Below are 12571 nucleotides of genomic sequence, written 5' to 3'. Positions count from 1 at the left end.
AGAAAGCTCAGTGTTCAGTTTCTTCTGTGTGGGCGAGCTCAGAGAGGCGTATGCATTTGTGGTACATGTGTGTGTATTATGAGCTGGGGGGAAATGGATTGGGTACCGAGATCCTTGAACCAAACTTGACAGCAGAACCTCTGAGGAAAAAAAGTTAATAAATAGAGAAGGGAAATGCAGGGAGATGAGCTGTCCGGGACCCAGGGGGCTGGGGACGGAGATGTCACTGAAGGAGCGTGGCTGCATTGATTCTTGATTTGGCTGAAGAACCGGGCAAGCCCAGATCCTTGTGGACATTTCTGAAATCAGTAGTTCTCTACCCTGGCTGCCCAGAGCGCCAGGCCCACCCCAGAGGTTCAACTAGTATGGCATTTTCAAAAGTCTTCAGGCCACTGCCCACACTGTCCACAGATTGATAGCATACACCTCAATACATCAGGAAAGAGAGCATGTACTAGATGTCCCATTTCTCCCGTCTGGAAACAGATCCCCCACCTCACTGATTAGGAAAGGAAAAATATACAGCAGTGGCCCAAAACAGCCCTGAAGTTATCAAAAGCACCACAGAGCAGAGAACAAACGTTAATGTTTAACTGAACAATGGCTATGCGTGACGCATGCCCCGATTCGCCAGCCGTCTCCCACCTGGGGCTCTCCCACTCCTGGTCGTCCTTGTCTCTCTCTTCTTTGGTGTCTCCAGAATGCGGGTGCTTCTGCACGATTCGCATCCCACCGGCTTTCACTAGGAAGGGAACAACAGGGGTGCGATCAGTGTGGAAATGGAACCGCCAGGGGACCAGGGGGACTGGCGCAGAAGTTTTGGGTTGTCCCGTGGCCACAAGTTAGTCCGATAACCTGGCATTGACAATGATTAATAGAAGGTAGTGTTGTTGAGGGAAGAGTCAATACGACATGGCGCTATATTTTTACTCCAGATCTACTAAGAAACTCCCTGTGGCTCGTGTGATATTTTCTCAAATACTGATGCTTATTAAAAAAAATTCTGGCCCTGGCCGGTTGGCTCAGCGGTAGGGCGTCGGCCTAGCGTGCGGAGGACCCGGGTTCGATTCCCGGCCAGGGCACACAGGAGAAGCGCCCATTTGCTTCTCCATCCCTCCGCCCCGCTTTCCTCTCTGTCTCTCTCTTCCCCTCCCACAGCCAAGGCTCCATTGGAGCAAAGATGGCCCGGGCGCTGGGGATGGCTCTGTGGCCTCTGCCTCAGGCGCTAGAGTGGCTCTGGTCGCAATATGGCGACGCCCAGGATGGGCAGAGCATCGCCCCCTGGTGGGCAGAGCGTCGCCCCATGGTGGGCGTGCCGGGTGGATCCCGGTCGGGCGCATGCGGGAGTCTGTCTGACTGTCTCTCCCTGTTTCCAGCTTCAGAAAAATGAAAAAAAAAAAAAAAAATTCTGAAGAGTCCTGCATTATTTTTTATTTTTTAATTATAGTTGATAAATGCAGAATTATATTAGTTTTAGGTGTACAACATAGTGATTCAATATTTATACACCTTACACAAAGTGATCACCGTAAGTCTAGTAATCATCTGTCACTGTACAGTTGTTACAGTGTTATTGACTGCATTCACATCCCCGTGACTCGTTCAATAACTGGAATTTTGTACTTCTTAATCCCCTTCCCCTCTTCTGCCCATCCCCCACCCTCTCTTTTTGGCGACCAAAAGGTAGTTCCCTGTACCTATGAGTTTGTTGGGTTCATTTTATTGTGGTTTTTTTGTTGTTAGATTCCACATGTAAGTGAAATCATACAGTATTTGCCTCCAACAATGCTTGTGACGGGGTGATACAGCCGCGGGTGACACAGGACAGTGGCTGTGCCACAATCACAGAGGCGGCTCAGATGGCAGCCAAGGCTTCGGTTGCAGCCTTTCCCAAACTGTGCTGTGAAGCCCTGGCATTGGCAGATGTCAGTTTAGTTTTTTTTAATTTATTTTTATTATTTTTATTTTTTTTGTATTTTTCTGAAGCTGGAAACGGGGAGAGACAGTCAGACAGACTCCCGCATGCGCCCGACCGGGATCCACCCGGCACGCCCACCAGGGGCAACGCTCTGCCCACCAGGGGGCGATGCTCTGCCCCTCCGGGGCGTCGCTCTGCCGCGACCAGAGCCACTCTAGCACCTGGGGCAGAGGCCAAGGAGCCATCCCCAGCGCCCGGGCCATCTTTGCTCCAATGGAGCCTTGGCTGCGGGAGGGGAAGAGAGAGACAGAGAGGAAGGGGGTAGGGGAGTGGAGAAGCAAATGGGCGCTTCTCCTATGTGCCCCGGCCGGGAATAGAACCCGGGTCCCCCGCATGCCAGGCCGACGCTCTACCGCTATGCCAACCGGCCAGGGCTCAGTTTAGTTTTTCAAAACAACCTCTTGACATATAATTCACATACAATATAATTCACCCACTTAAGACTGTACAATTCAATGGTCTTTTAGTGTATTCGGAGTTGTACAGCCATCACCACAATCAACTTGGGAACATTTTTATCACCCCAGAAACCCCAAATCACAAGTGGTCACTCCCTAACCCCTCCTTTCCCCCAGCAACCAGTCATCTGGGTTTGCCTATTCTGGACATTTGACATAAACGCACTCATAAAATATGTGGTCTCTGCTGACTGGCTTATTTCACTGAGTGTACCGTCTTCATCCATTCTGTAGCATGTGTCAGTGCTTTGATCCTTTCTATGGCTGAATAGTACTCCACTGCATGGATAGACCACATTTATTTCAACAGTTTTCTGTGTGGCTACATGAACACATCTTCATTTTCTTGGGTCTGTACCTAGCAGTGGAGTAGCTGGGTCACCTGCTAACTCTGTAGTCCCTCACCACATTCTGAGGGACTCCAAAGCCACAGCACCATTTCCTGCTCTATCCAGTCTGAGGGTTCCAACTTCTCAATATGTTTACCAACACTTGTTATTATCTATCTTCTAAATTATAGCCATCGTAGAGGGTCTGAAGTGGTATCTTATTGTACTTTGATTCCCATTTCCTTAATGGGTAATATATTAATACTGTTTTGAAAGAAAGAAAAAAACAAAAAAAAATGTGGATTCTAGGATCTATACATGTAGGAAATGCTAGATGAACAGAATTAGGTGGGCTTCTTCCAGCCAGACAGTCTTGCCCTTTATTTAGCATGCATCATGAAGCTTTATGAGCACAGGGTATGCTGTGTTTCCCAAGCGTATTTGACCAGAGCTTTTATTCTCTGCCCCATCCCAGAAATGCAGGCTATCACCCTTTAAGACTATAGTGCTCCATGAAATAGTTTAGAAATACTGCCCCTATATCCAAAAAGCCAGCCTCACGTGGTCACTAGAATGTGCTCTGGGGTCAGCAGGTTCCTCCCTGTCCTCATCTATATGGTCTCAGACTCAGTCCCTCAAAGCCTCACTGTTTCATTTGCAAATAGGGCATAAAAGCAGCATCCTAAGATCTAGTTTAAAATAGAAGAGACTGTTGAAATCCTAACCCCAATGTGGTGATGTTTAGCAGTGGGGCCTTTGGGAAATGATTAGGTCATGAGGGAGAAGTCCTCAAAAATGGGATTAGAGCCCTTTCAAGGAGACCCCAGAGAGCTCCCTTGCCCATTCCACCATGTGAGGACACAGAGAAGACAGCCGTGTTGTGTAAGAACCAGGAAACGGACCCTCCCGAGACACCAAATTTGCCGGCTCTCTGAACTTGGACTTCCTGCCTGAAGAACAGCTGTTATAAGCCACCAGTCTGTGGTGGCCTGTCACAGCAGCCCAAACAGGCTAAGGTGGAGGCGTTTGGTAGCCTTGGCATGGGTGAGTACTTGACAGGAAGTGCTCATGGGCACCCAGGCTCACCATGACTCCCACCCTCCCCAGGACAGCTGACCCCAGTGCTTGGTCATGGTTCAGCTCTTAACACACAATGTGCTCAACTGGCCAGGCCACGTCCTCTGCCATTTCAAATTTGATTGGACCCTGCTGAATTAGCAAAGTCCAGAACAAGTTTCTTTATGACCCCAAAGAACAGGAAAAATAATGTAAAATACCCCCTAATAACCCCTCAGGCTCACACACTTTGAAGGTGTTTTCATTTTCCCTGGGAGAGTTTGCCAGTCCCTGACCTCAGGAAGCTGACGATTCCTGCTTTATGGCCAATGTAAGTACCTAGCAGTATCCATTAGAAAAAGGCAAAGCAGGGTTTTATTCATTTCTTGTGTCTTTAATTCTTTTATATATATATATATATATATATATATATATATATATATATACATACATATATATTATTCATTTTAGAGAGGAGAGAGAGAGGGAGAGGGAGAGAGAGAAGGGGGAGGAGCAGGAAGCATTAACTCCCATATGCGCCTTGAGCAGGCAGGCTAACTCCCATATGCGCCTTGAGCAGGCAGGCCCAAGATTTAGAACTGGCAATCTCAATGTTTCCAGGTCAACTCTTTATCCACTGTGCCATCACAAGTCAGGTTAATTCTTTTATATATTTAATCATTTTAGACATATTTGTCTTATAGGAATCTATCAAATTATTCTTCATCTGAGGTCCATAGGAACCTAATCTACTGCCTGTTTTGTCTGCCGACTCCCTCGTTGGGGTGATAGTGAATTATGAGCTTGTTTTCAGGAGGGCTTTATCTATGGACAGCCTCTGGGGCCTGGCATGCAGGCAACATCCTTTTGGAGAGATGTGCTCTGTTAGAGCAGTGGTTCAGGCGCCTGGAAACCTTTTATGTCAGAGTCCTCAGGAATTGCCAAACAGTGTACACTGGAACTACAGCCCACGTGAAGGCGGGCCTGCCTCCCACATCCCCCAGGACACTTCTCCACCTGGAACACAGGTTAAACCAGAGCAGCTTTCTCACCATCTCATGGGCTGTACTCTTTTCCTCTACCCGTTCTCCAGGGGTTTGGCCTCTGAGCACCCAGTTTTTTGCTGGGGTCTTAGATTAAATAAGGCTGTTGGGGCCCTAATCCATTCAGTGGTGTCCTTACAAGAAAAGGAAGAGACAGAAGGTCACAGTCTGTCTCATGTGGGCCCAAGGCTTATATATACTGTTATGAATTTCAGTTTCTTTTTTGGGTGTGGTTCCCTCATGTTGGGGGATTTCCCTCATGTTGGGCTTATATTTTTAAAAAGAAGAAACAAAAATACCATTGGCAGGTGGCTTATCAAAATGTCCCAGTTATGTAGTATGACACAGCTTAGGAAAGGGAGACTGAAAATAAAATCCTGTAGCATGTTTTAGATAACTTACTACCATATATGTATGTATGTATGTGTATGTGTGTGTGTGTGTGTGTGTGTGTGTGTGTGTGTATGTTTCTTTTTTTTTTTTTTCTAAAGGAGACTGGAAGAATTGTCCCACTCAATAGTTTTTTAATTCATTTTTCTCCCCCATCTATCCCACCTTCACCCTATCTCCATTAGAAGTTAAGAGTGCAGTTATGGGCTCAACTGTGGCCTCCCCAAATTCATAGGTTGAAGCCCTAACATCCATAACCTCAGAATGTATTTGGAGATAAGGCCTTTGGAGAAGTGATTAGGTTAAGAAGAGGCTGTTAGGTGGGGCCCTAATCCAATGGAACTGGTGTCCTTATAAAAAGGAGAAAACACTCAGGGAAGCAGGTGGTCAGAGGAAAGGCCACACGAGGACACAGTGAGAAGGTGGCATCTACAGCTGAGGAGAGAGACCTCAGATGAAACCAGACCCATCAACATCTTGATCTTGAACTTCCAGCCTCCAGAACTGTGAGAAAATCAATTTCTGTCGTTCAAGTCACCCAGTGTGTGGTATTTTGTTATAGCACCCCGAGCGAACAAATACAGCTGCCCACTTAAAAATGATCTCTGAATCATTTCAACTTGGCAGACATAAAACTTGAAAACTATAACTCACAAGTGTTTTTTATAAACTAACGAAAAGTGAAAGGGCTGTGCAAGTGACCACAAAGAAAACCAACAATGCACGTCAAGGTGACATTTGCTGTAAGCGTCATCTGAGTCCCACAAGGAGCGGCCAGTCCACTTGTCTGTCAGAGTACAAAGGGCAAAGGGCAGTCACTCCACACTGGCCTTCCTTTAATTTGGTTTATGAAAACAGTTAACTGCATCCACCCCTCACAGGATGTGTGGTGATTGGTGCAGCAGTAAAAAGGGGCAATAACAATAGTAATAACTCAAGGGCGAGACAGATTCATCTCAACTTGCAATCCTGCCAAGAAAAATATGACCTTACATATTTATTGGGATTGTTTTGTTATTGTCACTAGATCTCTTCATTTGTGAAAATACAAAAGCAGCATTATTTCTGCAGAAATCTTGGTGGAATATTTGCAAATTTATTTTTATGAGACATTAGAAAAATAAAATCATGGATATTTGTCATTGCTGTTATTCAAACAAGACTTCAAATTTAAAGAATAACAAGCTTCCTCTTAGCAGAAGTTCCATGCAGAGGTTCAGGGCATGGGTCCTCGAACCAGACTCCTGGGTTCAAATTCCAGTTCTGCCCATGTGATCACCTGTACACGTGCATGTGTGTGTGTGGGGGGTAAGTTTCTAGCTAAGTCTTTTTGATCCACAGGGTCCTCTGTCTGTGAAGAAAGGGTGACAGTGCTCCCCCCTGGCCTCTAGGGGGTCGCTAAGGATTAAATGAGATAGCACATGTGAAACATCCCCAGTGGGACCTGTCAGCTGCTCTTGTCAAACGGGCTCTAACCATGGGCATCTAGCACCCAGAGAGACCTTCAGTCCTGAGTTTTCAGAGTATCATCTCCTCATTGGTGCTTCCTCCTATGTACAATGCAGAGGACACTGTGACTCATGGGGTGTGGAGGAGTACGTGACACCCTGTCGAATGCTCCTCACATGGCTCTCTGATGTAGTCAGCTAACCCTAACCCCGACAGTCGTCAGTTCCTCCTCCTACCATGAGGAAAATTATCCTAGTATTCTGGAGAATCGCAGATCCTAAATAACTTTGACTTGGTAGCTCTTCTCCATCTCGCTATGTGCCGGACACCATTCTAACCAATGGCCATGTGTCCTCACACTTTACAGTGACCCTATGGAGGAGATCGCCAGGCATGAGGAGGGGAAGCCAGGGGCCGCAGCCACACAGCCAGGGACAGAGCTGGTCCTGAGCCAGCAGCCTGTGCCCTGAGTCCCACCCTGCAGGCTGTTCTTCCCAGCTCAAACCTTCTGGAAAAGGAGCATCACTGCTCCTCAGAGAAGCACAGGGCGATGGCCTATGGGCAGGTTCTGGGTGCCCCGCTGCTTAGTGGGGGAAGAAGATGCATCTGAGGTTACAAGATCTCTGCAGAGCAGCTCCCTGCCCACCGCGCAGAAGGAGCAAAGGAAGCATCCTCCACAGTCAGACTGAGCCAGGTAAGGAATAATGAGGAAACTGACCATACTCTCCCACAGCTGGGCATCCCCTCAGGCGGCAGGTGCCTGCATGGGAGGGCGTCACCAACAGCTTGCTTTCTGCTCATGCTCAATGGGGTAGAAAGAGCCACCGCTGGAGGACAGGCAGGGGAGGAGAGGGGTCTCCCCAGGATCGCTCATGAGTGTAAGCATCCCATGAAGCAGGGTGTGGTTTCTAGCGGGGAGCAGGAGGGTCTGTTAATTCACACAAATGTCCCAAAAGCATTGACTTCAGGTGTTGGAGCAAGACTTACAAGCATATGCTGTCTTATTTTTGTCATATATTGTTCTTGCCTGAGAGGATCTACTGGAATGTTATATATAAAGAAAAGTGAATCCAGCTAATAGAGGGAACTGTCCAGATGAGAACAAAAGAAAACAAAACAGAAAACCACCAGGTAGTCCCGGAGTAAACCTAATCATCTCCCGTAGAGCAAGGCAGTGGCAGGTAGGCAAAGTGGAAATGGAACTGGCCCACCCTGGGTCCAGTGACATGCGGTGGGACAAGGCAAAGGTCTGTCTCAGGGAAGAGGTCCTCTACCAGGGGAGGGGAGACCCCGGGCTAGTAAAAATGTCGCTCCTGTCTGTGGGGGCTGCTGGGTCTGAGTTGGGAACCCCACAGAGAAAGTGGGAGGCTAGGGCGGGAAAGCCCGAGAGACGCTGGGTGGAGACTGGGCACCCCAGTGAAAAGTTAGGGGGTCCCATGGAGAGCCCTATCCCCGAGACTGTGTGGAATTCTGAGAGGGGCTTTCAGGTCCATGGGCGGCGAGTGGAAGTTAATAGCTTGTGCCAAAAAATGAGCCCCTGATAAATTCTTGACCTTGTATCCCTGACGGTTCAGCTCTCAGAGGTTTGAGGAAGAATGAAGGGAAACTGCTATACTGCACTTAAAACCACAGGTCTTTAAGGCGGGAAGGTCATTAAATTACACAAGAGGTAACCCCACTCACTTTCCAGAGGCAGACAGGAAGTTCAGAGCCACGGCGTGTAGGCCTGGGCCTCGGAGCTGTGGATCACAGCTGGACAGGCCGGCTCTGTCTTCCACAGTAGTGCATGCTCCATTCCAAGTTGGGGCTGTGACCCAAAGGACAGACTGCCTGGTGACAGGACCAGGAGGGGGACCCTGCTGGGCAGCGATGGGGCCAAGGCTGAGCAGAGGTGGGGCAGCTGCAGGGGTGTCCTGGAGTTAAGGGAGGCTGATTTCAAAAAGTCCAGAGAGGCCCTGGCCGGTTGGCTCAGTGGTAGAACATCGGCCTGGCGTGCAGAAGTCCCGGGTTCGATTCCCAGCCAGGGCACACAGGAGAGGCGCCCAACTGCTTCTCCACCCCTCCCCCTCTCCTTCCTCTCTGTCTCTCTCTTCCCCTCCCGCAGCCAAGGCTCCATTGGAGCAAAGATGGCCCGGGCGCTGGGGATGGCTCCTTGGTCTCTGCCCCAGGCACTAGAATGGCTCTGGTCTCAACAGAGCGACGCCCTGGAGGGGCAGAGCATCGCCCCCTGGTGGGCGTGCCGGGTGGATCCCGGTCGGGCGCATGCGGGAGTCTGTCTGACTGCCTCCCCGTTTCCAGCTTCAGAAAAAAAAAAAAAAAAAGTCCCGAGACAGTAGGACCCATGCCTGGAGGTGCTCTGGAGAAGCCTGGCATGGGCACTGGTGAGGTGTTCACCCACCTCACCCCCAGCCTCCACTGTATTTCATTTGAGGCCATTTACCTGCGTCCTGGCCAAGTAGCGAGAAGAGAGCATGGGTAGGCAGCATAATGCCCTCCACCCTAAAGATGTCCATACCTATGTCCCCAAGACCTGTGGATGGGCTGGGTTCCATGGCAAGGGGCAGTTAGGTCACAGATGGCATTAAGGTTGCTCATCAGCTGACTATAAAAAAGGATAATTTTGGATTACCCAGGGAAACCCATTATCATCAAAAGGATCCTGAAATGTGGAAAGGGAGGCAGAAGAAGAATCAGGGTCAGAGTCGTGATGGGAGAGAGACGTGACCAGCCCCTGCCGGCTTTGGAGACGGAGGAAGAAGCCATGCACCAAAGACTGGGGCAGCCCCTGGAGCCGGAAGAGGCAGGAAAACAGATTCTTCCCTTGAGCTTCCAGAAGGACACAATCCTGCAGACACCTTGAATTTAGCCTGGTGAGACCCAGTAGGCCTTTCCACCTCCAGGACTGTAAGATAATCCAGTTGTGATCGGTTAAGCTCTAGGTGCATTGTGCTTTGTTGCAGCAGCCACAGCAAACTAAACAGTGACACCTGCCACGCACAGGCTGCATCATAAAGCCCCGCACCATGGTCTACACTTGCTGTCCCTCTGCAGGGGCCACACATCGAGATGGCAGCCATGTGGCAGGAGTGGCCTGGACCTCTGCCCTGTGACTTACAGGAGGTGCCACCCAAGAAAGAAATAAACCTTGACTTGTTCAGCCACTGACATTTTAGGTTGTTTATTACAACAGTGAGTACGATACAACTGTAACTAATACAGTATTTTATACAAAAGTGAATATTCTCCAGAGAAATAAAAAGATTTCTGAGCTTGGGAAAGGGAAAGCACTCACAAACCAAGCCAGAATGCACTGGGCAATGCTCGGTCAGACAAGCACAGAAGCCAGGGTATTAGAGCAGAGGGTAAATTCAAAACACGACTCACAAATGCTGTGATCCACCCTGACTGAAGGTTTTGAAAAAGCATAGTGATTAAAAGGGTCTTTTTCCACGGCATGGCCACAGCAAAGACATACCTCTTCCCCGTAAGTTTAAGTGTTGACCAGTGCTTGGGCTGAGAACACTGGGGGTATGCTTAGCAAGCCTGTGACTACACGGTTTATACAATAAAGAGCTAATTAGTCTTCCATTTCTAGCAATAGTGTTAGAGAATATAAAAACTGTCCTGCAGAAGATATTTCAGGGAGAATTATCACCCACAACTTTTTAAATACATGCTTAACTCGTGTCTCTTGACTTGTTAATTACATTAAGAATTGAATCATTTTGAAATTACTGAAAAAAGTGATCTCTCATTTTACTTTCAGTAAACACAATTGTTTTATATATCCATTTGACTCAGTTCTAGAAGGGATGTGAAGCCTATTTTTCATAACTATATGTAAAACTATTCACTCAGCACTATCACATATTATATTTATGAGAATTTTACTGACATACGGCTTTGGCTCCCCTGGGAACTGGAGGGGACCGGGGTCGGCAAAATGTATTTAATAAGGAGATGTTATCCACATCACTGCCACTGACTCGTGAAGACTGGCAGAAATGAGCAATCGTGCAGCTTATAATTACGTCTTCCTTCTGCTGAGGGACCCAGCACTCCTTGATGGAGCAGAACCTCACTAATTCTAACTCTGCTAATCTGTATTTGCAGGAACTCTCCCAGAACAAGCAGTCTCACCCCATTTCTCTGCAGATATAATATAAATATTTTGTAGTCAGGAGCAGTGGAGAGGTCTGAAATCACGAAGACCTGGTTACTTTCGCAGAGGACCGGCCGCAGCGCAGGGCCAGGATGCAGTGCAGCACGCCATCCCCACCCATCAGGAAGGTGCTGTGTTTGCACTCCCTCCGCTCCGCAGAAGCCTCTGTGAACGCCTCACTAACCTCACACCTTGGGAGGAGACGCAGGACAAGTGATGGAGCCCCTCGTGGAGAAGGGCTGCTGAGGTTCCAAGAGGCAAAGGACCTACACGCCGGTCCCCCTGAACTCACTGGCTCCAAAAGGACACTCCAAATGGTTTGGCCAGTTTTTAAAATGGAGTTGTCCTCTTTATCACAACTGTAAGATGACTAAGAGCCAAGGGCTTAGAACAGTGTCCATGCAGGGGAGCAGAATACGCCATTCTAAAATATGCTTCTTTGGCATACAGGTTATTTTGAGCTGATTAAGAAACAGCAAACAAGGAAAAATCCGAGAAGCTACCCTTCTGTAAGGGACGTTTACATTTATAATGGACATCTCCATTTGTAAGCATCTCCCTCTCCTTGCTCCCCACTCCCCAACGTTTTTCTTTTGTCTTCAGTTGAAGTTGGTATTTAAGGTGGTGGCTTGGGCCATTTCAGGAGGAACTGCTCAGTTTTCCTGGGTCTCTCCCAAGTATAGAGGAGGTATTGTTGTTATTAAACTAAACTTCTGTTTGCTTTTCTCTTATTAATCTGTCTTTATTATGGGGGTGGGGAGGGGTGTCTCTGCCAAGAACCTGGAAGGGTAGAGGGATAATATTTTTCCTTCCCTACACCAGGCACGTTGTTAACACTCAGCAAATGTTCATTTCTATCTGCACTGTTATGATGCTGCCTAAACTGGCTGAAGGCACCCCTGCATCGCTAGCACACATTGGGGGCAACGCAAATAGAGAACACAGCAAGCCCCACGTGTTGTGGGGAAGAGAGAGGTGCTAAGAAGCTCTGAAGACACTCACTCAGGAGCTGTTTATTAAGTATTTTGTGCCAGGCATTGTGCCAGCCCTTGGGGGTGACAACATCAGTAAGACTCAGACTGGAAGCAAGAGAAGCAGACAGGTGGAGGTAAGTGTGTTAAGTAAGGAAACAGGGGATGCAGGAATGCTCAAGAGGATGCTTGGTTCAGACAGCAATAACGAGAAAACACAAAAGAACATGAAGATAGTCATGAAAGAGAATTTTATTGTTTCTGATTGAGGATTTAAGCACAAATCTGTATTATCCAATTTAAACCCTTAATGAAAGTGTACCCCAAGTTTTCAAGGCTGTTACTTTGATTTATGAACTTGCTCTTGGCTATCCTTGATGATTATCCTTTATTATCGCAGGTTGCTTTTTTTTTTTTTTTATATCAGCTCTGCAGAGCTGCTTACTCTCTGGCCGTGCCAGAATAAACAAGAACACCCACATACTCTCAGCTTTTTGCCATAAAAAGCTTTCCCACAGGGGCCTCTGTAGAAGAAAGCGGACGTTAAGTGGTACTGCTATGAGGCAAAATACAACTGACACAAGGCCCTTCTCTCACCTGTACCTCTGAGTCAGGATGCTAGGCCCGACCTCCAACTCTGGCCTATGAGAGCAGGACCCCAAAGGCTAAAGGACCTGCCTTGAAGTCACCTGAGGAGTTTATCAGTGGGATTAATTACCCTTGGGCTTGCATCCT

General features: G+C 47.9%; 1 protein-coding gene across 1 annotated transcript in view; it reads right to left on the bottom strand.

Annotated features, from left to right (window-relative positions):
- The window catches only part of DAP (death associated protein), a 55042-nt gene that overhangs the window by 40370 nt on the left and 2101 nt on the right, over positions 1-12571 (bottom strand). The window contains exon 2 of the mRNA XM_066374495.1: positions 646-742. Within this exon, the coding sequence (XP_066230592.1) occupies positions 646-742 (97 nt within the window). The remainder of the gene's footprint in view (positions 1-645; positions 743-12571) is intronic.

Source organism: Saccopteryx leptura, chromosome 1 (assembly GCF_036850995.1).
Source record: "Saccopteryx leptura isolate mSacLep1 chromosome 1, mSacLep1_pri_phased_curated, whole genome shotgun sequence".
Classification (NCBI taxonomy): Eukaryota; Metazoa; Chordata; class Mammalia; order Chiroptera; family Emballonuridae; genus Saccopteryx; species Saccopteryx leptura.
This window is presented reverse-complemented; position numbering and strand designations above follow the sequence as displayed.